Here is a 25,402-nt window from a genome sequence, read left to right as displayed (position 1 = left end):
AATAAAGTTGGCAAGAGGCAACACTAATTCCATGCCACCACCCTAAAACAGAATTGCTTCAGAATATTCGGAAAGACTCATAGTTGAAAGGAACAGAGGCTGCAGAAAAAGCTCAAGCACATAGTTACAACAATAACAAAGCAATTCATCAATGCCATGCAAGCACTTAGGTGTAAGGCTAAAAACGACAGAGTAGAACACAAAAAGTTGTTTTAAATGTGCAGTATCAGTTCCCCTTTGGAAAGTCAAATTTGCTCGGGTTTCGCCTTCATCCCCACTCTCATCTGGCAGCCACCACACCAACAGCAAGTGGCTCCCTCCAGCGACAAAGCTAATGCTGCTTCTTGGGTCATGCTGAACAGCAGTGCAGCCAGCATGCTCTTCCTCCCCTAGAGACTGCGAGTGTCACCTTCAGAAAGGGATCAGCCTCCACCACCACCATCGGGCCTGGGATCTTGAGTCTGCTTCCAAACCTGAGCCTGATCAGTCTCGAAAGCTGCCGTAACACTATAAAAGTACAATAAACTACAAGAAATACCAGAGGATTACAATGGATCTCTGTATTGGATGTCTAGATCAATACATCCTGGGCGTGGGTGACAGCGCGACAGATCCTGCACCTTTAAAACTTGAAAAAGCAAGTAAGAAACAGTCACCTAGACCTACACTACAGCATATTAATAAAAATGCGTATATCGAAAAAGGCTAAATATATATATCAGAATATATATATTTAAAAAGAGAGATATAACAAATATTTGACGTGTCATTTTCCAGCACGTAGCAACACCTAATATACGTGCCTTGTAGTTCTCGCAAACGTATTGGTGTCGTTAGAATTTAGGTATCTCTTTGCATGGGCCATATTCATATCTCAGGCATTAACTCAACCATTTCCATTATCTGTCGACTACGGAACTGCTCTGGTTTAAACTAGTGTAACTGAGATAATTTAGCCTCTTGCTTTATTAATTTAGAAAAAAAATATATATTTTTAAGCTGGCAATTAATTTTTTCCCAGAAGCGTTCAACACGTACAAGGATATAAGCTATAATGTAGTGTACATTGTCAAGCTTAATTAGTACAAAACATGTTATTTTGCTCAATGCATTGAAATCAAACTAAGTTTAGTTTATTTTGCTGAACGATTTGAAATCAAGACTAGGTTTAGGTCTCATAAAGTATTTTTTTCAAGCAAGAAAATAAGCATAACATTTTCCTCTCTTTCTTTTTGATCTAAGGAAGTTGTACTTATAAGTCCTGTATGTATCATCTAGTGTAACAGGATATAATTTTCTCAATATTTATGTTGTTGTTATTATTGTTTGTTGTCCTTTAATGACGTTATAATTGCAAAATTTAGTAATTGTATTTCTTTGGTTCCTAACAATCTAGAAAGACCAAAATGCGCAGAGAATAGCATATTGCAAAGTTTATCAGACTGACCGCCAGCTGGAGGGACAACTTGGTCAAGTAATTTCATGCTTGTTTTCTTCCATATTTTCTTTATAACTGCTCTAAGTTCTTCATTTGCTTGCTCTAGGTTACCTGTGGTAACGAAATAGAAAAATGGAAGATGGCAATTATGTTTCAACCAGCTGCAATGAATGATCCTTTGGGTGTTAATTAGCTGTATACAAATAAAGACTGTGATAGAGATTCTTTGCAGCAAGCCTAAGCTACATGAAGTAGCAGGTAACAATACTACAACAACAAAGGAGAAGAAAGCGTAGAAGACAGTGAGCTCCTGGGGCTTTCAAATCAGTCTCTAGAGTACTGCAGAGGCCAACCGTAATTTACAGATCTTGGCTCTACTCCAGCACTGCTTAACACCTTCTGCTTAAATTGTGCGGAAAGTGATGACTTGCTCTTTACAAGCCACTTCTTTCTTGATCCAAAGCTGAGACTTTATTTGTTTAATCATAGTAATTACTCAGTTGTACAGGCTTGAAAGTTCAGGCAACTGACTACTGAGCGGTTTTTCATGTCCTGCTCACCTAAACCACAGCGATGCCTGAGGGGGCTTAATCTCACCAGTTTGTTATTGGCAGTGGAACTCAAATTATGCTGAGAACAGCAAGACACAGAACAGAAAGTAGAAAAAGATTGTAAAATAATGAAAATAGCGAGAAAATTCTTCGAAACATACCACTATTTTTTAAAACTTTTCCCTCTTTGATGCAAGTGACCGAAATCCATTCAACCCAGTCAGAACTGGCCTCGACCAAACTGGGGATGTTGCTTTCAAGGGTGCAAAAGTTGCAGTTGCACCAATGTGGGATCCAAGGCACCAAGTTAAAGAGTAGTGAGGAAGGAGCATCTTAGTTGGACAGAAAGGGGAACTCATTCATCCCTTGCAGTAGAACTCCTGTTATGCCATGGCTACATGTTTTTATCTGACCAGATAAAAGCATATAATAATTTCTGAGATTTCTTGGGCTCTGGCCTCACTATCCCTTTCCTTTCATTTTCTAGCAAATCAATCCCAGCAACAGTGAATACAACCCATGATCCAAAGGCAAACCAAATCCAGTGAGACTAAGGCTTTATGTCCAACAAAATCAATAAAGTAAATTGTAACTTTTCCTCATTGTACTTTCTGACAAGTGCAGTAAAACCTTTACAGCTAAGAACCTTACCTTCTGTTTTTATCTTTAGAGCAGTCCTAACCAAAGCAAACAAAGTAGCATTGAACATGACGGTTCCATCACTGTTCAGTGGCATATTCATTGCTACTAACCTCTGTAAATGAGAAAAGGAAAAATTTTGATGCGGCTTTGTTTGAAAAAACAACTCCTAATGTTCATGTCTGAGAAGCTGACGTATTCAAAGAATAATATCCACTGAGAGGCATAAAAATTATATAAGTCTTCAAAAAAAAAGTTGAATCTTTCATCCTAGCCGCTTATAACAACCACCCAACATCGCTTCTTTCTGATATCAATCACATGCATGCCTATACAAAAGCTAAAACTGTCCAGTAGTTTTCATGAGCTACTTATTGAGTTAATTTGCAAACATTGAAACCCAGTCCTTGGCTATGACTATAAGTCACACCATGCAAGTATTAAGGACAAATGCAGTTATTTAAGAGCATGCACTCCAGTTGCAGTCATGTTCCAGGTTTCCCATGGGTTCCTCCAGCCTCATGCTCCATGAAGAACCACAACACCAGGTCTGTCTTGTATAAGCTGACTCATTTCTCAGGTAACTCTTCAGTGATGCCATGCATCTCTTACGCTGTCTACAATGAATTAGCGTGAAAGGGGCTATCCTCTTTGGATTAGTCCATCTCTGCATTAGTGTTCAGTTTTTAAAGCAGTAATGCTGTGGCCCTGTCTGTCAGAAGAACACTATTTAATCTATCAAAATCTTTTCCTAATGTCTGACTTGGATTTTCTTCTATTCTAGTTTAAAAGCATTACTCATTTGCATAATTTATCTTAATGTATAGATATAGGTTTGCTTTAAGTATGCCTTGTAGCATTCCATTTGAATCCAGTGTTTTATACATCAATTTACCTATTTATAAAACAGATATAGAAGAAATAGAAATGACAGAGCTGTTGCAACAATCCTTTAATTAAAAGGCTTGATCTTATTCCTGCTGAAATTGCTAAAACCACAATATCCATAGTTCTGAAGTCCTCAGATAACGTAGTAATTATTCATCTCCTTTGTGTTGTTTCTCAGCTTTTATATTAAAATGCAATTAACCCTCATCTAAATTACACATAGTGCCTGAAAAATTCTACATAATTTTAAATTCCCTTTAATTTTCAGTCTTCTCACTCACTACTACATATTGTATTACACATCGTTATTCACTTCAGCTCGGTTTATCATCTGGCACTTGTCCCCACTCTTCAATCTCATTTCTGTGTTTTATGTGCAGCAAACTTCTCATCAATATGACTGTAAAAGTACCGTATCAGAACTTAATTGTCAATTAGTAAACTACCACCCTTTTCTCCCTAGGACTGAAATCAGAAGTATCGCTGGGCTGAAGTAGTCTTATATGCGATACAGCATCACCAGAAATGCTGGGATGAGGTAGTTCACATAGGTGACAGTAACAGACTAATTATAGATTTACAGACTGACCCCTTTCAATCTGATGCTCGGTGAAGAATTTTACATTGGTGGTAACTACTCAAATGAATACACAAAGAAATGACACTGTTTTTGCTGGTTTAAGTTAAGCCTGCAAAAAACCTGGAAAACTCAAGAGTGAAGAAGTCCTTGTGAGCAGAAGATTACTGTGCATACGTGACACGTGGGGCAGAATTGAATGAATGACTGAACCGTGAGAGAAACCTAGAAAGAAAATAGGGTAAAACCTACCTTGCAGGCCACTCGGTGAGGGCATAATTTGCCAAAACCAAGTGGTGGCTGAATGCGTCTCAGTAACGTAACCACATCAAGATGCTTTATCCTTCCCCTAGAATCAACAGATATCAGTTACCAAACGTACAACCATTCCCCAAAAATATACTATGCTCTCCTTTTATTGATTTTACCAGATAAATCTTATCAGAGAAATGATCTAACTTACTTTGCTTCAGGGTCATATTCTGACCATATCCTTTTGAACTCATCCAAATGATGGGGACCCAGAATAGACCAGTCACGTGTCAAATAATCAAAATTATCCATAATGACAGCCACAAATAAGTTTATAATCTAAAAAAGTAATTAAGAACAATCTGCCTTAATTATTTTGAAATTTTAAAAAAATATTCAATAAATAAAATAGTTTTATAAGGTAGCAGGTTAAGAATTCAAACAAATAAATTGATCTCATAAATGATGATTTTTGGCAAATATCATCAAATACCCCAGAAAATACTTGCTAACCATTCAACTGACTAACTGGAACTCTATCAAGTAATGGTATGACAAGAGCGTGATTCTATCTTAGAGTACTCAGTCTTTGACATAGGCTGTAACATGGTTTTGTTTCTCTTCCTGGATTTGCCAGATCCCACTACATCAAATTGAAGAATGGATCCAATACATGTATTTGACACAGTGTAGATCTCAGGAAACAGCTTTTGTATTAATAGGATTCAATGTCATGACAATAAGATTTCTGCATGTGTTGTTAACACAGATGATGATACAGAACAGCAGAACATGTATGTTTACATTAGTTCACAGAATTCTGTCCAACCACTCTCCTTTTGCAAGGAGACAGTACTGTGAATAGAACAAATCAACCAGCTTAGACCACACACCTGCAATGAGGAAAAACATATTTCAAAGTTTATTTTAGAGCAAATAATCCATCATGCCATGGATTAGGGAGAAAGGTTATCGTTCACATCTCATGTGCCACAGTTTGAGCACACTTGTAGAGACACAAATCCAAATTCTGCTAAGTTTAAATAATACAAATAGCATTACTAGTAAGTCAAAGGAATTGCAGCTTTATTGTTAATGAATATTTAATGATACTATTGAGAAATGCATGAAATAATAGCTGATGAAAAGACTGTTAGCTTTCTCATGTGCAACCAACCACTCCTGCATACACGTAGTGGGAAGAACATCTTGCACGTGAGAATTTAGCATCATAGAATAGTTTGGGTTGGAAGAGACTTTTAAAGGTCAGCTAGTCCAACCTCTGTGCAATGAGCAGGGACATCTTCAACTAGATCAGGTTGCTCAGAGCCCCATCCAACCTGACCTGGAATGTTTCCAGGGATGGGGAATCTACCCACCTCTCTGGGCAACCTGGTCCACTGTTTCACCACCCTCTCTGTAAAAATTAGCATAAGATACAGAATTTCTAACTTTTTACAGAAAAACATAACCTTGCAAAAATATTTTTTATATGGGGTTTTCAGCTGTTCTCTGAAACCACTACTCTCTTAGTTCAGAAGAATATAAAAATGCCAAAGCTTATTTCTGTTAATAAGCACAAGCTAGACTCACCAAAAATGCACAAAGCATGTAAAAACTGATAAAATAAATGATGGCAAAATTGCTTCCACATGTGTATTCTTCCCCTGGATTATAATCAGATTCTGGATCACAGCGTTTTCCAGGCAAACATGCCAGCATGATTTCCTGCCAGGCTTCTCCAGTTGCACACCTTCATAAGGTCACAAAGATAAATTAAGCATTATTTGATCAAACTATATTAAAGATGTACTAATTTGTTAAGGTTTGACAAAATGCTTGGAGCTGTAGAAGCACAAATGTGAAGGCAGATCATGAACTTTTCAGAGCAGGAACTAATTAACAAAATACAAAGCACGTTTCAGAAATGATAAGCATAGATCTGACGTTGCAGACACATTTTATGAGGTAGACTAATGCACCATAAAGGCTTGCATGTAAAAATTTGAACCCCAACCTGTGATTTACAAGTTACTTGTTGCAGTGGAGCTCCTGTGTACAAAAGCGGTGTTATGTAGGAAAACCTGTCATAAAAGTGGAAAGTATCTATTTGTAAAAGATGAACTGCCTTTTCCTCAGCACGGTTGAAGAAATGCTTCTCTAACTTCTGCTATTGCATTTTTTGCATAGTTGGGTAATGCCTGTGTACAGAGCCATGATTTCAAATATTTAAAAGACAGCTACATATTGATGACATTTTTTCATTACCTACTTTCAAAGGCGAAAGTCTTTACATGCATAAAGTGACTTAGAACTCGTTGGGTGATGCCCTTGGTCTCAGATAGACCTGCCAGTTTTGCCAACCAGGTTAGTAACAATGCAGAGGAGCCAAGTGGGGTTACGGAATCACAGGCAAGAGAGCTCTCATGGTTGTCACCTTTAGAGGCATCCCTGTTCCATGTCATTCCCTCTCCTTGCTCCAGGACATTTTGAAGCACTCCTGGCAGATGTTTACCCTCTTCTTAAGCTCTCTAGTGATGGAGATTCCATAATCCTCCTACATCAAGATTTAGCTACCTTTGCCATCAAAAAGTTTTGCCTACTACTTATCTGATATTTCCCTTCTGCAAGTTACACCCTCTACTTCTTGTCATCTCTTCAGCAAATGTAAAGAACAGTTTATTTCTTTATCTTTGCAACAACCTTTCATTTTTTTCAAACTGTCATGCTAGCTGTGCTTCTAAAGATTACAGTAAGGACACAGTCTTTTTCACCTTTCCCAACACCTACCCAGTAATATCAGGACTGACTATGTTTGGGCTCTACCTGAAGACAATTACTCAACAAATGAGATGTTTCACAATAGCTGGAATGAGTTTAGGTCTGTATCACCTGAGTAGAACCCTGCTGTGTCAATGGACACTCAGCATACAGTCATAGACAGTATGTCCTTGCTATGCTAAAATGCTTCTCACTTGCAAACACATTTTGAACAAATCCATGGTACAAGAGCTACAGATACTTTTCATAGATCAATGAAATAGGATGCATTAAATAGGAGTTAAGGTTTACTCACCTGAAGAGAAGAAGCACAGCTTGGGGGAAAGTCTGAAAATTGTTGTTTCTGTTTATTTGATTGTTGTCCCTCATGGCCACTTTTCCAAATACCTGCAATAAAACAGTATTTTGACTTTCATCCTAGTGACCTGTACTGTCAGAAGCTGTAGGCCTTGCAGTCGAAACTTGCTTCAGTATGTATGAAAAACACTTTCACAAATACACTCCCTTTACTCTCTTTAGATTTTTCCTGACAATGATGTAGATGCAGTAAATTTATCATATGTACAAGACAATTCTTAATCATTCATTTTGGAATCTATAAACCACTATAATACTAATACGTATTCCTGTATTTCAGGTGAGAAAATATTGTTTTAAACTAGTACCTAGAGTCTTTTATTGATATTAAAGCCCTACTGCGCTAAATATTGTACATACTTGCAGTAAGAAATAATTGCTGTCCTGAAAACCTTGAATCTGAATAGAGAAAAAAATGCAAAGGTGGAAACCAAAGCACAGAGAGTCTGAGCATCCTGCCTCAGCCAGAGATGGAAATTAGTTTTGTTCTTCAAAATTAAATCGCAATTCCTTGACCACAAGGCCATTCTTTTTCCCCAATATAATACATTTATATCCTCTTACAATACAGTGAAGGCTGTTACTTAATTTAGAGAGATTAATACCATTATGCTCTGTGCTGCTGGACTGTAAGGACATTAACCTGCTTTTGGATAAATAATGAAGAGAAGGAATCAGGAAGCAAAACCACTCTCCATAGCATATTTCTTCTCATCCCATTTAATTAGGAACTCCCTTAGTGCTGATTTGAAGAATGTTACAACTTCGAGAACAAAACAAAACATCTGTAAAGTTTTATGAAATGCAGAGCTATCCTAAAGCCTTATGACAGGAAAACTGGTGTTATCAGGAAGGGGGGGGGGGGGGGGGGGGGGGGGAGAAAAGAAAAAAAAGAGAGAGAGAACCACAGCCCAAATTCAGGATTCCTAACAGGAACATCTGCCAAAGTGTTGATGGTCATCCAGCCATGCTCCTCTGGCACTAGATCCTATGTGTGGCACAGAGACTACCATGCAACTCAAACCACACTCCCAATCACAGCTCCATGCTCAGTGCCTTTATCTGCCACTTTCCTGCAGCCTGTGCAGTCCCCTCTCAAACAGCTTTCCCATCCTCTCACTAGAGATGGCCCAGTAGTATGAATTTTAGGAACAGTTTCCTTACAGGTTTCTCTTATCTAGCTATTTCCAGTTAAGACTGGAGAACCTGTTTTGCCCTCACAGCACTGCTGCTGGTGTGAGCAGTGGCACCCTCATTCCAACAGCATATTTTTACATTTTAAGTTACCAAAATCCTTTCTGTGCTCGTACATCTTGTACATATATCCTGCTCTTGATTAACCACAGGCTCAGCTGTGCCTAAATCTTTAGCTAGATTCTTTTCCTAGTTCTATTCTTTTCATATGGGAAAGATTTAAAAAAAAAAAAAAGCTGGAGTTTTAATACCTGATTCCCAAAACAAGTCTATAGTAAAAAAAGCCATGCATTCTGTCATACATTGATGCATAGGAATAAGCTTCACAGTACATGGAAGAGGAGTGGCTCCTTTCAACAACCAAGATACTATTAGCTCACACCAAGCTCTTGCATCTTTTCGGATTTTCTGACTACCAAAAAAAGATTTTTATGTTATTCTGAAAGCTCTGCCTTAAATATAGCACCACTATCAAAGGAATGTTTCAATAAGCACTTTAGCAAACAAGTCTCAGAGTAGCCAACACTGTACTTCTGTTTAATGCTAAAAAAAATCTGTAATTACCTGCATTCCAATGACAGCATAGATGAAGAACAGCATGGCTATCAGAAGGGCAACGTAAGGCAGAGCCTAGAAACAGGACAGGTACATTGTCTTTTAACAATTTCACACCATAATTTCAATTTGCATTTACAAAAATAATTTCTCTGTACAACACAGGCTTTTCCAAGGTTTTTCTTCCTATGCAAGTGCTTAAAATGTTATTACCTTTCATTCTTAATATTTTGCCGCATACAATGAACACAAGCTTCATCATATTTTAAATTATTTCTGCCAGCAATCCAGGGGGAAGAATCATCTTTAGCAGTTTTTAATTTTATTTTCATTACTGATTCTGACAACACAAAGATACTTCCTTCTATAGAGTTACAAACTTCCATTAACTTCACATTCATTAGATTTTTCAGGAGCAAGGATTCAAATATTTATTTGTTACACTTATGAAATCAGTTTTATATTAAAAAAATAGATTAAATTCCTCTTTTGTAGTCATGCATCAAACCTATCCTAAACCTTTTAGATATACCAAGTATTTTCTTACAAAGTACCGTAGAAATCTCACGGTAACAGCTAATATTAAATGACAAAGAATGACCCTTGGACTCACTGAAGTAACTGCTGCAGTTTATTTTGGCATTAGTATGCAAATATATTTAAATATGTCGTGATTGATAGCGTGAATTTCAAAAGAAATCAGTTTTTTGCACTCTACAGGGTATTGCTCCATAAAATTTGGTGTATAAATGGTTGTAATTATAAAGCAAATTTAAATCAATTTTACTAACCTGAAATGACTTAATAAATGTCCACAGTAAAGTTCTGATTCCTTCTCCTCTGCTAAGCAGCTTCACCAACCTCATCACCCGGAAGAGACGGAAAAAAGTGATGGAGATTCTAGCGCTGTCTTCAGAGTTCTGAAGAGCATCATGGAGAAGTCAAACCAAATACAAACTCAAACATGCAACACTTCCAGAAAAACAACATCAAATGCAAAGGTGGAAGAGGTAAGATTTGAAAATGTATCTTGAGGGCCTTTTCACCTTGATAAGCATGATATGAAAGGAAAAATTACATGCTAAAAACACAGGACCTGTAGAAATGCTTCACACACCACATGCATTTCCAAGTTTTCTGGTTTGTTAATAAGGATCATATTGGGTTTGTTTGTAGTAGACTTCAATAGTACATTGACAATGAATGCAAACCACTGCATAACAGCTTTGCAGTAAGACAGTTATGAAAAATACAGAAAAAATTGGTGGAAAATAGACATGGTAAAAAGAATAAACTCAAGTAGAGGTAAAACCACTGGGGTCAGTTTACTAATCTTACCCCAGACTCATCAGTTGTGACTGTTTCAGTTGGCTTTGGCTTTAAGAAATTAAGAACATTAAATATTAAAATCAAATAAAAGATTGAAAAAAAATCAGATTAACCATAAACAGAAGAAAGGACATTTTTACTTTCTAAATGTAAATTAACATTTTTCAACTCAATATACTTCCTGAACAAAACATTAATATCCTTATTAAAACTTTCCCTTTAGCATTTCATATTGGCTGACATATTAAAAAATTGCTGGCTGACTGATACTAAAATCTGCTAGTATAAAACATGTTTAAAAGACTCAATGGAAAGCAAATACAAAATAAAATATCTGCTCCTGTGTAAGCCAAACAAAATTAGCCATCAACTGCCACAGGTTGTATGAAATTGTAGCAGTAAGCTTAAGTAGAACTTAAGAACAAAGATTTGGGGTCAAACTAGCCTTTCAAGGTCCCTTTTCTGCTGTGCTCTTTTTGAAGGTTAATTACTCCATCACTGGAATCTAACCATACTCAAGCAATTATGTTTTATGTTACACCAGGAGCTCCCTTAAAGCAAAATAATTCACTTGAGTTAACTCAGTGATGAACATTGGGTATTGCAGCGCTTAACAAGGACAGGTTTTCACTCTGCTAAAGTGATAGACAAACATTTTCAGCACAATGACATGAAGGCTAACCCTCCTATAGAGGAGCAAGTGAGAAGGCAATACTTGTACTCCCTCACCATCTGCAAAGTACTCATATACCTGAGCTGGTGTAATGGGATCAGGCATGGAGAAAGGGCTTCAGGATTTGATTGACCCTTTTGGAACACATCTGTACAACCCTCAGGAGCTACAGGGAGGAGAGAGGCACACACCAACTTCTTGTTCACAGAGCCAAACTCTATGCCCTGTGAAGAAGAAACTCACTTCTCTCTTTATAATGCCTCTGTCTGTCTTTGGAGAAAGTGTCTCGATATCCAAAATGGTCAGACATTTGCTAGCAAAGCAGCTAGCAAACCTTAAAGGACCAACAGTCTACGCTTGTTTGTGCACTGAGAGATTCACAGCAGCTTCTTCCAAAATTGAATGGAAGCACCTTTAAAAACATTTATAGCACTAGAACAAATGGGATTCCAAGCGATGGGTCTTACTCTCTTGCCTAAAATAGCCTCCTTTGAAAGGTGTACCTTTCAACAATTGTCACATATAGCGGCAATAACCACGATGCCTCCTTAGTGCTGCTTCAAAAACATTGTGGATGCATCAGACACCCTCAATGCCATGCCTCACTGAGTAAAATCTCCAGTATTGCTGTTACCTATGATAAAACTTGGGGAGAAGGAAGGGAAAAGAGAGGAGCTGATTCTGATGAAAACACTGGCAGTATATTACACAAACATACTATCATAAGAATAGGTAGTACTTTGTTAAAGTCAGATCATTAGCTGTATTTATTAAAATACTAATTGATTTGTCTATTACTTTTTTTGCAAAACATATCTAATATAAAGGTATCACAAGGGGAAAATGAGGTTAAAATAACTGTTTGTTCAACTATGTGCAATCTACATAAGTATACATTACTGCCCTGCCAGGATATCAGTATTTTTCTGAAACAAAGAGTTTTAAAACTGTTTAAGGGATTATTACTAAGTTGATGCATTAATATTAACCAAAATGCAGATCCCTCATTAGACTTTAGTAAATAGAGTATTTGTAAAATCAGCTGTAACATCTAGGCTTTGTAAGCACTCATAAAAAAACACACAAAAAAATATGCTGCCAAAAGAAAGACAGTTGCTGCATTAGGAATTCCTGCATATTTCATTAATGTGAAATAAACCCATAGAAATATAGATTAAGGAGAAATTCATTATCACAAACCTCATAAGTGCCAAAATATCATAAAACGTGGGAATAATCTTGCAAAGCTGTCTACCTACATCGATCTGTACTATTCTACACAGACCCACATTGCTATTGAATTTTTTGTACAGAAAAAAAATCGGTTTTATCTGAAACTTTTAAGGGAAAAGGGTTTCATTATACCTTCTGCAGACAAAGCCTGAAATTTTGTATTAATCTCTGGTGACTGACTCATGCTGAGCTTGACACTGTCTAATCAGCGAGCAAATTACTTAATTAGCATTCAGTATTTTGCATCATCAAAAATTAAATGAAATATTTGACAGATATGGAACAGATTAAATTACAGTATCATCACAAATTGACTCTAAAAAAAAAGAAGTAAAATGCTGGGTTTTGCATTTGGGAGTTTTTCCTGCCACCTGTGAAGGATTGGGCCCCAAATAAACTAGGAAAGGTATTAGGATAGCAATATGTAATGGGATAGCTAAGAACAGAAAAAGGATACTTTAGTCATACAGATTTTTATTTAATTGCTTTCCAAAAGAAAAAATTAGGAGTACACGTTATGATTTGGTTATGAAAAAACTCTCACGAAAGGAAAAGTCAGTAAAAAACCCTTTTTCTACATATGACTAACTTAATAATTACTTAATTCTCATTTTTGAAAATGCAGCCAGAGATCAGATTACCAAAACTATGTGAACAGTTCTACTGCAGGTGCTCAGGAATGATGAGTGTAAAATCCTCAACTTTTTTTTTTTTGTCTGAAGGGCACTTAATGTATTTGTGTATGCACATTCGTGTGTGCACAGGACTGTGTAATGCACACTCCTCTCATAAATCACTCTTAGCTTCTTTGGACTAAGCAGTCCTAATTGCCTCTTTCTGATGGCTGATCCGCTGCTGCTGGCAAGTGTTAGAATGTCATATGCAAGAGATGATAAACTATGGACACTGGAAAGAGCAGGCCCGGAATGAAAAAGGAAAACACCCTCTTCGCAAAAAGTAAATCGTACTAAAAAATACTAAGGTGGAGATAGATGCTAGAAATAAACAATGAAAATGAACTCCTGATACCAGAGGATTTTTTTTTTCTATTGGAGCTGAAAATACTCAACTTCTGCCCATCATTGGCCAAGTGTTTGGGGTACTGACATTTTAAAGTGAGTGCATCTAATTTCTTACCCTCTCTGGCATTTCTCTCTGATAATACAGCAGCTTGGTTTATATTACTAATACTAATTCTAATGAAGCTAATACAGTGATATACCACAAAGAAAACATTACTCATACTTATTTATAAAGGAAATGGTCATCTAAGAGACAAAGTTAGTTAACGTTTATGTATGTCCATCCAGGATGAAGTAATACTAAGATCTGGGGAACTAAGATTAAGATAACACAATCTTCAGTAACAATAATGGACAGACTGACAATAAAAGAGAACTCCTGATACCTCCAGATAAGGAAAAAACATGTACTACCTAAACACATAATCTTATTTGCAACTTCAGTAATGTTACTTGACATGTACACATGTAAGGAGGTGGCACATTGTGCGTATGTAGGGAAAGTATTAAATAGACTTGAGACTGAGGGGGGGCAGGTTGAGCAGAGAGTGTCTCTTTGGATGATGGTTGCTGACGAGAATGAAAATATTTCCTGTGGTCAGGCAATCTATCTACAACCTTCTCTTTCCCCTCACCTTCCACCAATCATTCCAACACTGCTCATGTCCCAGACAATTCAGGACTGGCTGGTCATTATCACAATTTTTTTGTGCCCCATGGGACTATGGGATTCCTAAGACAACAGATGGGCTTCTGAGTTCACTGCTAGAAGTCTAGTAATGGGCACAGCTAGAATAAATGAACAGCTTCTGCTCTCACTGCTTGGCTAACAGATGCACTGCGATGAGGTAAATGAGGACAGAGACTGGCTTAATTATTCTACCTTTTCTGTCAGCCATGTGCCAGCTACACGGAGAGTCTAGTTCAGCAAAACACTTCATAACTATGTCGTTTTAGGCCAATTCTTAAATACTTCAAATAGGCAGTAACATATGATTTTTCTTTTTTCTTAGTCAAAGTTCAACACAACAGCTTTCTTCCCCAAACAATCCCAACCCTCAAAAAAGATTAACCGATGATCAACCTAAATTTCTGACTCACTGATTAAAATGTTTGCAACCTGGTACCATTTTTGGTCAAGTATTTATTGCTGCTTATGGAAAACTTAGCACATTTCCTAAACAGTATCTCCTCATTACACCCTTCATATTGCAACAAAAGTTCAAAATAAACATCCTAACCAAAAAAAGCTTCAATGTCAAAACTGTGAACAGTGTGAAACAGATTGTGTCATGCATTGGAAGCAAACCGTAGCTCTGTGTTTAAGAAAAAAACAAACATGGTGAAAATCAGTGGATATTAGTATACAGTGTTGTTCAAATGCTTCTTTTTTACAGGTTGTGCCAAAGGGTATGAGAGCATGCCAAAACAAATGAACACATAATGATGATGTAATCATCATTATGAAGGAAATCATGATTAGAAGGAAATATCTGAATGACAAATACATATGATGACAATAACATATATGGGAAAGCATTCAGGTTACCAAAATATCTTCAGAAATGTGTAGTGTATGCGTGTCCGTATGCATGTATGTATATACATACAAGATTTGTTCAGAGAATAATTACTGGAATTCAAATGTGCTAGGAAGGAATTTTCTTCATAGTCTTATCAGTGCTCTCTCTATTCCCTGTTCAACATGAACCAAATGCACATATGCATATTTTACTAAAAATTTTGAATCAATGTGAAGAACCCCAGAGTACATTTTAAAAGTATCTTTTCCCTTGTAAAAGACGTATTTAAAACTCTAAGTTAATAACCAACATGTTGATGGCATAGGGTATTATTATGATAACTAATAAATATTCAGTTGTGCAATAAAATAAATAAATTATTAGTATTAACACCTTCATGAAAGCAGCTCAGAAATTTACTTCTATTTCCAAATTAAATATTGCAATGTAGTATAGATTTTATATTGCGATAAGACTTCATACTAACAAAAGCAAAGCCATATGAGAATGTATTTTTCTGACCTATCCTTCAGCCTAAAAAGATATATTTGCAAAAGTCTACAAAAGGTTTTAACAATATTCAAAAATATCAATTACTAGCAACAAAACGTAAGTTCTAACATATGATACCGATGCATAAATGAGGATTCAAACTGATTTGCAATGCTTTTGTTCAAAATTGGAATCCAGAATCTCTTACAGGAGGTAGATATGAGGTTTTTAATCCACTCCTCCACACAAGCAAGATCAGCCGTCCCACCAGTTACTGGGTGGGTGGGCAACTATATAAAAATAAGCACTAGCCCTCCCAGTAGACACTCCACTAGCAGTCTAGTAAACAAAAAGAGTATCCCACGGTTCACAAGTCAACGTTATGCGCTGCATAGTGCTGAAATGGTAAGAATGGTGCTCCTTCTTGCCAAATGGCAGAATATCCAATTCTGGTCTTGTAAGAGACTTTTCTGATGTATGACATTGTTACTAACCACTGTTAGTTGTTACAGTAGTGTAAGCACTGAATAAGCCTCACATGTTTAGAGAGGTGAATCAAGACAAATAGGTCTTCCTGAGGGGCTGAGGAGGAAGATATCAATGCTGTGCCTTTAAGCCCTATTTCAGCAAAGAACTCAAATTTTACTTAACTTCAAGCATAAAATTAGTCCCAAAGGGACTGCATTAAACATTTGCACAAAAGAAGAGGAAAGTGAACTCTCCATTATTTTCTGGACATTTTGGCAGCACATGAATGGTAAAAGAAACTTAAATAAAAAATTTGAATTAAAACCTTTGTAACTACTACTGTAATAATGTGATCATGCCTCTAAGTCATCCAGTGCTGGTCATCCAAATGGTTTCTGAGCTGACAAATAAGATAATTTCTATACAGTCAGGCCATATTGAAACTTGTCTGTTATTTCCATTTAAGAACTTACTCATTTATTCAGAATTTATTTCCAATTTATTTAACTCTCATTGTCTTAAGTTATATATGTGTCCGTCTTCCAGAATGGACTGACCACTTCTTGTGTCTCACAATCACTACTCTGCTTTTTTAATTTTAGAGGAACCATTTTTATGACCACACAAGATCTTGCGTGTCATGTGAAATTTTTTTAAAACAAAAGGTCACAAACCCCAAAAAGTAATTATATAGGTTTTAGTAGTGGTTTTAATTTTTTCTTATTGCTATACTATATATATATATATATATATTTACTTATATATACTTGCCTCTAAAAATTTCTAAAAATAAAATGAACATGAAAACCAATTAGATTCATAAAAGAAGAACTGATTAAAGGAAGGGATATTAAATGACAGAGTAAAATAAAAAAACAATTGTAGAAAATAATGTATTGCCAAAATATATGTTGATCTGAGGCGGTTCATTTCTGGTGCTGGTCAGTGATCCAGCCCTTGAGGATCCTGAGCAGTCCTGTAAATTGCTGAACACATTAAACATGGATTTCCATGGGCAGCAAAAATATTCAAAACACAGTAATTTCCTGGATTTTATGTGAATGGGAGGTTACTGGATCAGAAGAATCAGCCTCAGGGCACCATATACATTATTATAAAATGTTAAAAAAATAAGAAAAGGAACAACAAAATAAAGATATGACATTTAATTTCCAGGATTTAATACTGTAATCAAGGTGACAGGTAACTAGAAAGTCCAACCCACTCTCTTGAGAAACTATGGGTCAGATACAAAAAAGTTAGATACTAGAGGAACTTGCTGCCCTTTGGAATTAGTCTGAATGTACACAGCTAGACTATTAGAATGATGCTGAGTTGTTTCCACAGCATGAGGCAATGGTATATGCAAACCTGTAAGAATGTTTAGTTCATCTTGAGTATATTACTTTAGGTATTCACATTCTTTCAAGTCTTCTTTTACATTGATCAATTAAGAAGGCTATGCTCGTGCAGTTACAACTGCAACAAGATCTGATTTTACATTAGTGCTAGCAATTTACACTGTTTCAGATCACCCCTCAAGCAAGGCTGAGCTTCCTCAGTTTAAGAAGTTTCAATAGTGGGAATTTTCACAGGTACCATTTCAATCGTGCTTGAAATCCCATTGAAAACAAAGGCTTGTTAGCATCTTAGCAGAGCTGTGGATTTCCCAGGATCACTGTCAGTGTTAGTTAAAAGTACAGGTGGAATGGCACAATTCAGAATGCCGAAAAAATATTAAGAAAAAGGTTCTAAAATGCCAAATTTGCATTATGGAAATTTACAAAAAATTAACAAAGTAGGAATAATTCAATAGAATCAAAACAAGAAAACTAATAAAAATCTGAGAAATGTCCCTGGACACTCTGCAGTATCCACTGTTTCATGTTGAAAATGGGAAATCAAGCCCAGAAACATATTGAAACTGTAATACATTAAGGACTTGCACAAACAAAGCACAAAAAAGTGGAAAAGACCAGAAACAGACAAAACTTAGTACACAAATAGTCTGCAGTGCAGTACTAGAAGACATCAAAGATGAGCCTTTTTTCTCTAGTGAGTGTAGCATGAAAAACTAAGAAATGACAGTGCTAGTTCTTGACTGTGGTGTGTACTTTTCCTGAAGATCACTACTTGATCTCCAGAATATTTCCAAGACAACTGTGTGGATTACTAAAATAACAGTGTTCTTCACAGCTGAAAGTTCAGCAGTGATCAGTTACAAGTAATGCTGTCAAATTAACACTGTCCATACAGTGTTAAATACGGGATTAAATTCAGGGACATCTTCTATGGTCACGGAGTACATTTGAGCTATTTTTCAATCTCTTCACAATCAAGTACATTTTGCACTTATTAGGGAAAGCTATTCTAAATGGTCTTTTTACACTCCTCAGATATTATGCTCATCTACACCAGTACTACTGTGAATGGAAATAGTGGGTAAATTGTAAATACTTGAGCTGAAAGTCTAAATCCAAACTTTCCTGGGGGGGGGGGGGAACCCCAAACCAACAAACAACAAAACACAAAAAAACCTCCCAAACCAACAAAAAAAAACTCCAAAGAAAAAAAGTCCCCCCCAAAAATTAGAGGCAGCTTCTAAAAATCTGCTCCGTGAACTGTAATTATACTTTGAGAAATGTCTCAATGGGACGATGCAGTTCTGTGCTGACTGACCCTCCCTGTTAGCTCAGGTTCCTTCAGCTCACAGATAGAAAGATCCATTGCCCGCTAAGAACTGAGCAAAATCAGTCTGAAATCTAAGGGTCAGGCTAAGGTCCTTCTGCTCCCGCGCTGTCACATCGCTCCTCTATTGTTCTTTCCAGTAATGCAATCAGTTGTGAGATTCATAGTTTAACATGAAATCAGGAAGGAATTTTGAGGTGAATCAGCCTTAAAATTATTTTGATTGTGTTTACTCTTTGAGATGGCAGTGTAGAATTTACAGCTTTATAAAGAAATTTGAAGTCTTTAATGAGGGCTAATAGATTCCGTGTATACTTGAAGATATTCTTCCATCTTTTAAAAAAAAAGATAAAAGAATACATTTGTTTTCTATATTTGGTTGAAATACATTTATAATAGGAGTTACTATGCTTATCAAATAGACTACAACCAAAGAAGATTAAAAATTATGTACATCACTGTTTCTCAACAGCAGCTACTGTCACTAGTTGAAGTTTGTGCCAAAGCTACTATGCTCTGAAGGGAGACCTGTATGGGCACAGTATAAGAAGTATTTCCTTTGGCAGCAGCCTAATCCACTCAATTCTGCCCTACCATGGCCCACACTTTTGCCCATGATTTGTGCTCAGCACCTGATGCAGCCAACTGTGAAGTCCTCAAACTCTTGTGGAAGCACAGCTCACATGGCGATAGGGGTAAGAAGGGCTGTGGGCAAAGGCTGCTTAAGCTCACGGAGATGCCAAAAGAAATCCTTATCAAACCATGGCCTCAGTCAAGACCAGCCTGACAAATCCAAGCTCCCAGTAGGTGGTCTGCTGATCTGAACAACCCACTGAAAGCCAAAAACTCTCTCCTAGGCAGATCTTACTTGAGAAGTATGCTTTATTTTTTTTCCCTCATCCTGGAATGCCTGGAACAGATCACAGTTTTTTCAAATACAATTTCTATTCTGTGTTCCTGGGCAACTTTATTGCCATGTTATTCACAGTTCCAAAATCAAGGTACTGTCTAAATGGAGTAAAGGGTATCCTTTCTGCTGCTGACTGGAGGAATGTGATCCTAAGAATTTGGTTCCTGACATGAACCACTTTGGAAAATAAATTTTAAAATGTGTTCTCTCTGAAAAACTGTTTCAATTAAATGGCAGTGATAGCCACAGGATGGATTTGCTTCCCCAAAATATGATAGAGCTATTGCAACCTAAATATTCACCACTGAAAAGTATTTATGCAAATTTAGAAGTATTTTGAAAGATGATGCATATTAAATATCCCTACTGAAAGGAAACCATTTAGATAAGTAAGAAAATCCACTAAGGCAAAAAAAGATGTCTAGCAAGTAGCTTACTAAAACAAATTTAAGAGAGAAGGAATGTTATTAGCCAGCTCATAAACTGTGACTGCTATAGAAAAACATGCAGGCTATATATCTTCAAAGAATAATACCAAGCTACTATTTATATCTACAGCTATCTGTGATTAATCTGTTCTTTTGATACAGGGAAAATAAGTGAATGTCGGGGATCTCCTGCATCATGGGTATTTCTAGATAACTTAGTTCTCGGAATGATAAACAGGTAAGATCTTCAGCAGGTGGAATACGCTAACCTCACCTACTGAGTCTGTGTGCTCCCTGAGCATTTTCAGTGGCTGCGTTGAATCCAAGTCTCACCTTCTTCAGTCTCCCTTTTTGAGGTCTCAAGAAACATTAGAGAGAAGAGGCACTTTCCTCTGAAATTTTATTTTGACTAGTTAAACAAAGAAACATGTAAGTATGGGAAGCACGTCCATATCTACTAGAGAACTGGTATGTATTTTGTTATCTTTCATTTATTAATTTTGTGATATAGCTTTCCTTGTTAAAACCAGCAAGTCAGATAGAAAACAGGCAAAAATCAGTATTTCCCTATTTTTTTCTTGGAAAGGGATCTTTCTGTTGTCCAAACACCTATATGTGTAAAGACCATCAGTCAAAATTTTGGTGAAAAATGGAGTTTTCCAAGTACTTTAAAAGTAATTAAAATTTCAAAATATTTACTACAGGATGGGAAAAGCAAAAGGAAAAGGAAAAAATAAGCATTCTGTTTTCCACAGCATGGAAAGCCTTACTTCTTCTATGTACCCTTCTTCTGCTACCTCATGAGATATGAATGCCAACATTGCTCTAAAAACCAAACCTCCCACAGGAAAAGAAAAATATCATTATTTGTTAAACTGAGCCACTGAGACAACTTACGGGATCTTGAATTATCTTGGTCAAGCTACCTAAAAAATCACTGGGCTTCAAGTAAAATAGTAACAGAGGCTTAATTCCTTTTTTTAATACATAAAATGTTTTAAATATTTTCTGTACATATATAGAAAAACATAATTCTTATTGTCTCACTATGCTGTGTGCATGTGCAACTACACAGCTATATAGATTTATAACAACAGCTTGTACAAACAACTATATCAATGTTTTGGTCTTTGATTCCAGGATAAAACATACTTTTCTAAAAAAAGGATTCTAGGGGATAAAGTTTACATTTTCTGTATTTCTGGATGACAGCAATTACTTTTTAGTGCATGAACAGTTGCTACTTACATTAACTTCTGTTATAGCAATATCAACGACGCTACCAACAACAATTAAGGCATCAAAAGTGTTCCATGCATCAGTGAAATAGTGCTGTTAGGACAAGCATTCAGCAGAAAGAGAGCAAGAGAAAAACACAAACAGAAAAAGAGAAGAAAAGGACAGTGTTATAACACAGAAACACTCTAGGCTCCTCTGATGTACCACTATACAATCTAATCTTTCCCTTTCATAGCTAAAAAAAATTGGTAGAAAAAAAAGGCTATTTATTTCCCATATCAACATAATTGACCTAGGACTGGTCTGTACTCAAACTTTAGAAACATCAGATCAAAATCTGTGACTTGTCCAGATGATGGAAATAGTGGGGAGACAGAGAAAGAGAAGTAGGGACTGGGGAAAGTAAGCTGGGGTATACTCACATCAGCTTCACTGAGAACGACGTCTACTATGCTGCCAATAACGATGAGGGAGTCAAACGTATTCCAGGCATCACTAAAATAGCCCTGAACAGAGCAGGCAGGGTGCAAACGTTTGTGATTACACATGAAATGTCAAATATTTGCATACTTCTGTTTAGTTTTGCATAAACAGAAATTAGTTAAACAAAACCTGTGGTCTAATGAGAAAACAAAACAAAACAAACAATATTGCCTACTGAAGGAAAAGCAACATATATGTGCATGTGTGTGTATATATATACTTTATATATATACATGTACAGACACACACACACAGACACACACGCACACACACACACGCTGTACACATGCATAATACACCATTGTTTAAGCACAATGTTGGCAAGCAAGCCATCATCCAAAACTGATTTTGGACTTCTAGCAAGGCTGAAAAATTCTAACATATATACCCTAACAAGCACCACAAAATCCCTTTAATAATATTTCTACAAGACCAAGCCAACAGAAACCTCCTTAACATTAATGACTTTATGATAGTCCTATCAAAGTGACTGGTAAAAATATTCAGAGCGTCAAAGCTCATCACTGGTTAATCATGCACAGTTATTAACATGGAACTGTGCATAAATATTAGAGAACTGACTTAATCTTCTACTCATAAACTAGGTTTAATATAGGAACTCACACTACATTTGCAGTCAGGGCCTGTTTCTGTAATCAGTGAAGTCAGTGCTAGGAACCATAGCAACTTGAACAATTTCTTAATGCTTTTAATGAAGCCAGTCCAATGTCTGAAAATTCATTTTCATAAATTGCTTAGTCACCCTTCTTACATTTTATGGCTTTATATTCCATATGTGTATGTTACTGGCACACTACTGCAAATGGTTATAAAGTGCTATCATGCAATTAGCTGTCTATTGGCATCAAAACTGCATGTTTGAGCAAAAAGATATTTCAGAAGAAACCTTGAGGTACGTTCCAGGATCAATCTGTCACTGGGAACAAATCAAGATGTATTACTCTGTTGAAGGCAACTCTATGGAGACAAGATATGTAGGTTTTCTGCAATATGTGGATTTTGCCTAGTTATTACAGAAATTCAGAATCACAAAGATTACTGAACTGAACTTGTCCTTTTTCTCATTGAGACATATTAATTTATCAGCCAACCATGACTAAGGAATGTGCATTACATGACAAAGGCTGAAATGTACATTTTGTACATGTACATTCTGCTTTCCTGGTAATTAATTTAAAAATACTAACTTGTCAGCCACTATTGAAGCTCTAAAAAATACATTTAGCAAAAAGTTTAAAATTATAAGTGTGCTAATCTAACCTCATGTCTACTTACATTTATTATACTGTTTACTGTAAGATAATGTTTTAGCTGAATAGTTTGTTACATATGTTGTTAGCACAGAAAAGCAAAATCAGCTACAAATATTTTTAGAATTGGACAATATTTTTCTCAAGATTTTAAACTGTTAGAAATTCTAATAACTTCACAGTTTAAAGGTTATACTCGAGTGCATTATTATTTGGAAAAAAAAGCTAATTTCACATGGAAATTTGCTCTTAGAGACTACAGGAGAGCTGCTACACATGACAGCTCTACAGCATATTCTAGGAGAGAAAGCACTGAGAAGAGTCAGGAAAGCCTCATTATGTTTCTAATGCTACTCTCTTTTATCTCTTTTAAAACACAAATTGCTATAATCATTCCCTCATTTAAGGCAGGGGCCGTAAGAGGAAAATAGATCAGAGTATGATTATCACTACAGCCCTTTGTGCCACATGCTTTGGTTCTTTGGGATTAATCATAAATTTCAGTCTTGGGGCAAAAGCCAGTGTTCATGGATTTGGCATCCTGAACAAACACATCCATTTCTGAGAGCTCCTGCACAATTCCCTATCACTCCTTCCTTACTCATCCTGCTTCACAAGAACAAGCCATTCCCAAAGTTTCTACTAAACATTGTGCTGAACCACCTCAACAATACTGAAATTCATAATCCTAAAGAGATTAGCAACTGCCAACTAAAGTAGGGGAGCTACTCTCCTAATATTCTTCCTGATCATTCATATTCCTTATTTCTCTTACTTAAAAGAAGTATCATTCTTGATTTTAAAATAGCGACATTTATATATATACATAAAATAAGAGACTATCGGCAAACAGCAAACAGAAAATCAGCACAATCCTGAGGTGTGCTAGCCATCTTCCTCTACAATGGGAACCAAAAAAGGTCCTCCTTAATTTCAGCTATAGAAAAAGTTACTTTACTAGACATGCTACAATATAAGGCACTGAAATAACAAATTCACATATTTTGATTCAATACAGCTAAAATACTTACACATTTATTTACTTTATTAAACCTTTTCCATCAGTATAGACAAATATTGTTCAAAGTAATATGTAAAGCAAAAGCATACAAATAAACAAAAAAACTAAGAGAAAATAAAGATGGTTTTGGAAAAGGGAGGAATGGACAAGTCACAGCAAATAAACATCATGCAAATAAGTTGTTTTCACCACTGCAATGACCCAAGATCAATTCACTTACTAGCCATCTTTCCTTTTTTCTTACAAAAATCTGATGTAAAACAACATGGAAAATCATTACAAGTTTAAGTAACAGCTAGCTATCATGAAGCTGTACATACAGTATGTGTTGATGTATTATTTTAGATTTCATAGCTGTATTTTGTTTTGTACTGTACTAAACCACGCTAAGTAACAGACTTTAGCAAATGTGAAGAACAGTGTGAAGAAAAAATGCCTGCTCTTTTAACTTACATTATGAAAAATTTGTTCATTGAGAAATGCTGAAGGATAAAATCACAAATCCTGGGGAATATGTAGGCATAGAGAATTAACACCAAAATATGTTTCTATAGATCTACCACATAAATATTTTAGTCCTTTTAGTACTCTGTTGAAAAGTTTAGGGCCTCATTCTGCAAAGTACTGTGTGTTCCAATCTCCCAGTCAAGAAGTGTGCCAGACACTCAGCATCACCTTTCATATCTATCACTTATCCAAGTTTTATATATTTCAGAGCTGGAAGGCAGTCTGCAGTACCTTGGTTTTAAACAACACAATATCATAGTAAGAGTATCAATAATTTATAGTAGCTTTAAGTTTGCATGATCAGCGAAACCAAAAGATCACTGTTTTCACAGGATTTCTGTCAACATATTAAGGGGACACTGTCAAGCAGATGACATAAAAACTAACATGTTTTTATCTATTCTTATTTTTACAGAGTGAGTAATGGAGCTTTTATTTGACCTATCTTTGAAGTATTTTTAAAATGCCCAAAATTCATAAATAAAACTGTCCATTCTGCCAGAGTTGACTAAGAAACCCACCAGTGACACAAACATAGAGGAAATGAATCAGTCTTTCCTCACAGACCCTAAAGCAAAACATTAAGTTGGGTTTCAGATTGTTCCTACTATTATTAAATCTTAGTATGAGTTAAAGCAATTGTTGTTTTAAGCACGTATCTAGTTTAAAATTTAGATTACTAGAAGACATTCACATTCTGCTTAAGACTGCTAGCTGATTTGCCATTATTTATGAACTACATAATATATGTTGCCAATAGGTGTTTTGTTAAAGAGTATCTGACAATTAAAAAAGTTACAATCTTCAAATAACAGGAACAACCTTAAAGATATTTAACTCCCTTCCCTTCCTGCTAATTAATCTCTGCCAAAAGTCTGATTAA

At 36.1% G+C, this 25,402-nt stretch overlaps 1 protein-coding gene across 13 annotated transcripts in view; it reads right to left on the bottom strand.

The window, feature by feature from the left end:
- The window catches only part of CACNA1D (calcium voltage-gated channel subunit alpha1 D), a 238,737-nt gene that overhangs the window by 31,611 nt on the left and 181,724 nt on the right, over window positions 1-25,402 (bottom strand). For 7 of the 13 annotated variants that reach the window (XM_049826575.1, XM_049826566.1, XM_049826567.1 and 4 more), the window contains 11 exons: window positions 21,660-21,743; window positions 21,247-21,330; window positions 10,571-10,609; window positions 10,024-10,152; window positions 9,242-9,307; window positions 7,422-7,513; window positions 5,939-6,098; window positions 4,557-4,684; window positions 4,346-4,442; window positions 2,641-2,743; window positions 1,448-1,549 (listed from right to left, as the gene is read on the bottom strand). In XM_049826575.1, the coding sequence (XP_049682532.1) occupies window positions 1,448-1,549; window positions 2,641-2,743; window positions 4,346-4,442; window positions 4,557-4,684; window positions 5,939-6,098; window positions 7,422-7,513; window positions 9,242-9,307; window positions 10,024-10,152; window positions 10,571-10,609; window positions 21,247-21,330; window positions 21,660-21,743 (1,084 nt within the window). The remainder of the gene's footprint in view (window positions 1-1,447; window positions 1,550-2,640; window positions 2,744-4,345; window positions 4,443-4,556; window positions 4,685-5,938; window positions 6,099-7,421; window positions 7,514-9,241; window positions 9,308-10,023; window positions 10,153-10,570; window positions 10,610-21,246; window positions 21,331-21,659; window positions 21,744-25,402) is intronic. The other 6 variants (XM_049826573.1, XM_049826579.1, XM_049826578.1 and 3 more) reach the window with 4 other exon arrangements.

The sequence above is a fragment of the Accipiter gentilis genome, chromosome 23 (genome assembly GCF_929443795.1).
Source record: "Accipiter gentilis chromosome 23, bAccGen1.1, whole genome shotgun sequence".
In the NCBI taxonomy this organism is placed as follows: Eukaryota; Metazoa; Chordata; class Aves; order Accipitriformes; family Accipitridae; genus Astur; species Astur gentilis.
This window is presented reverse-complemented; position numbering and strand designations above follow the sequence as displayed.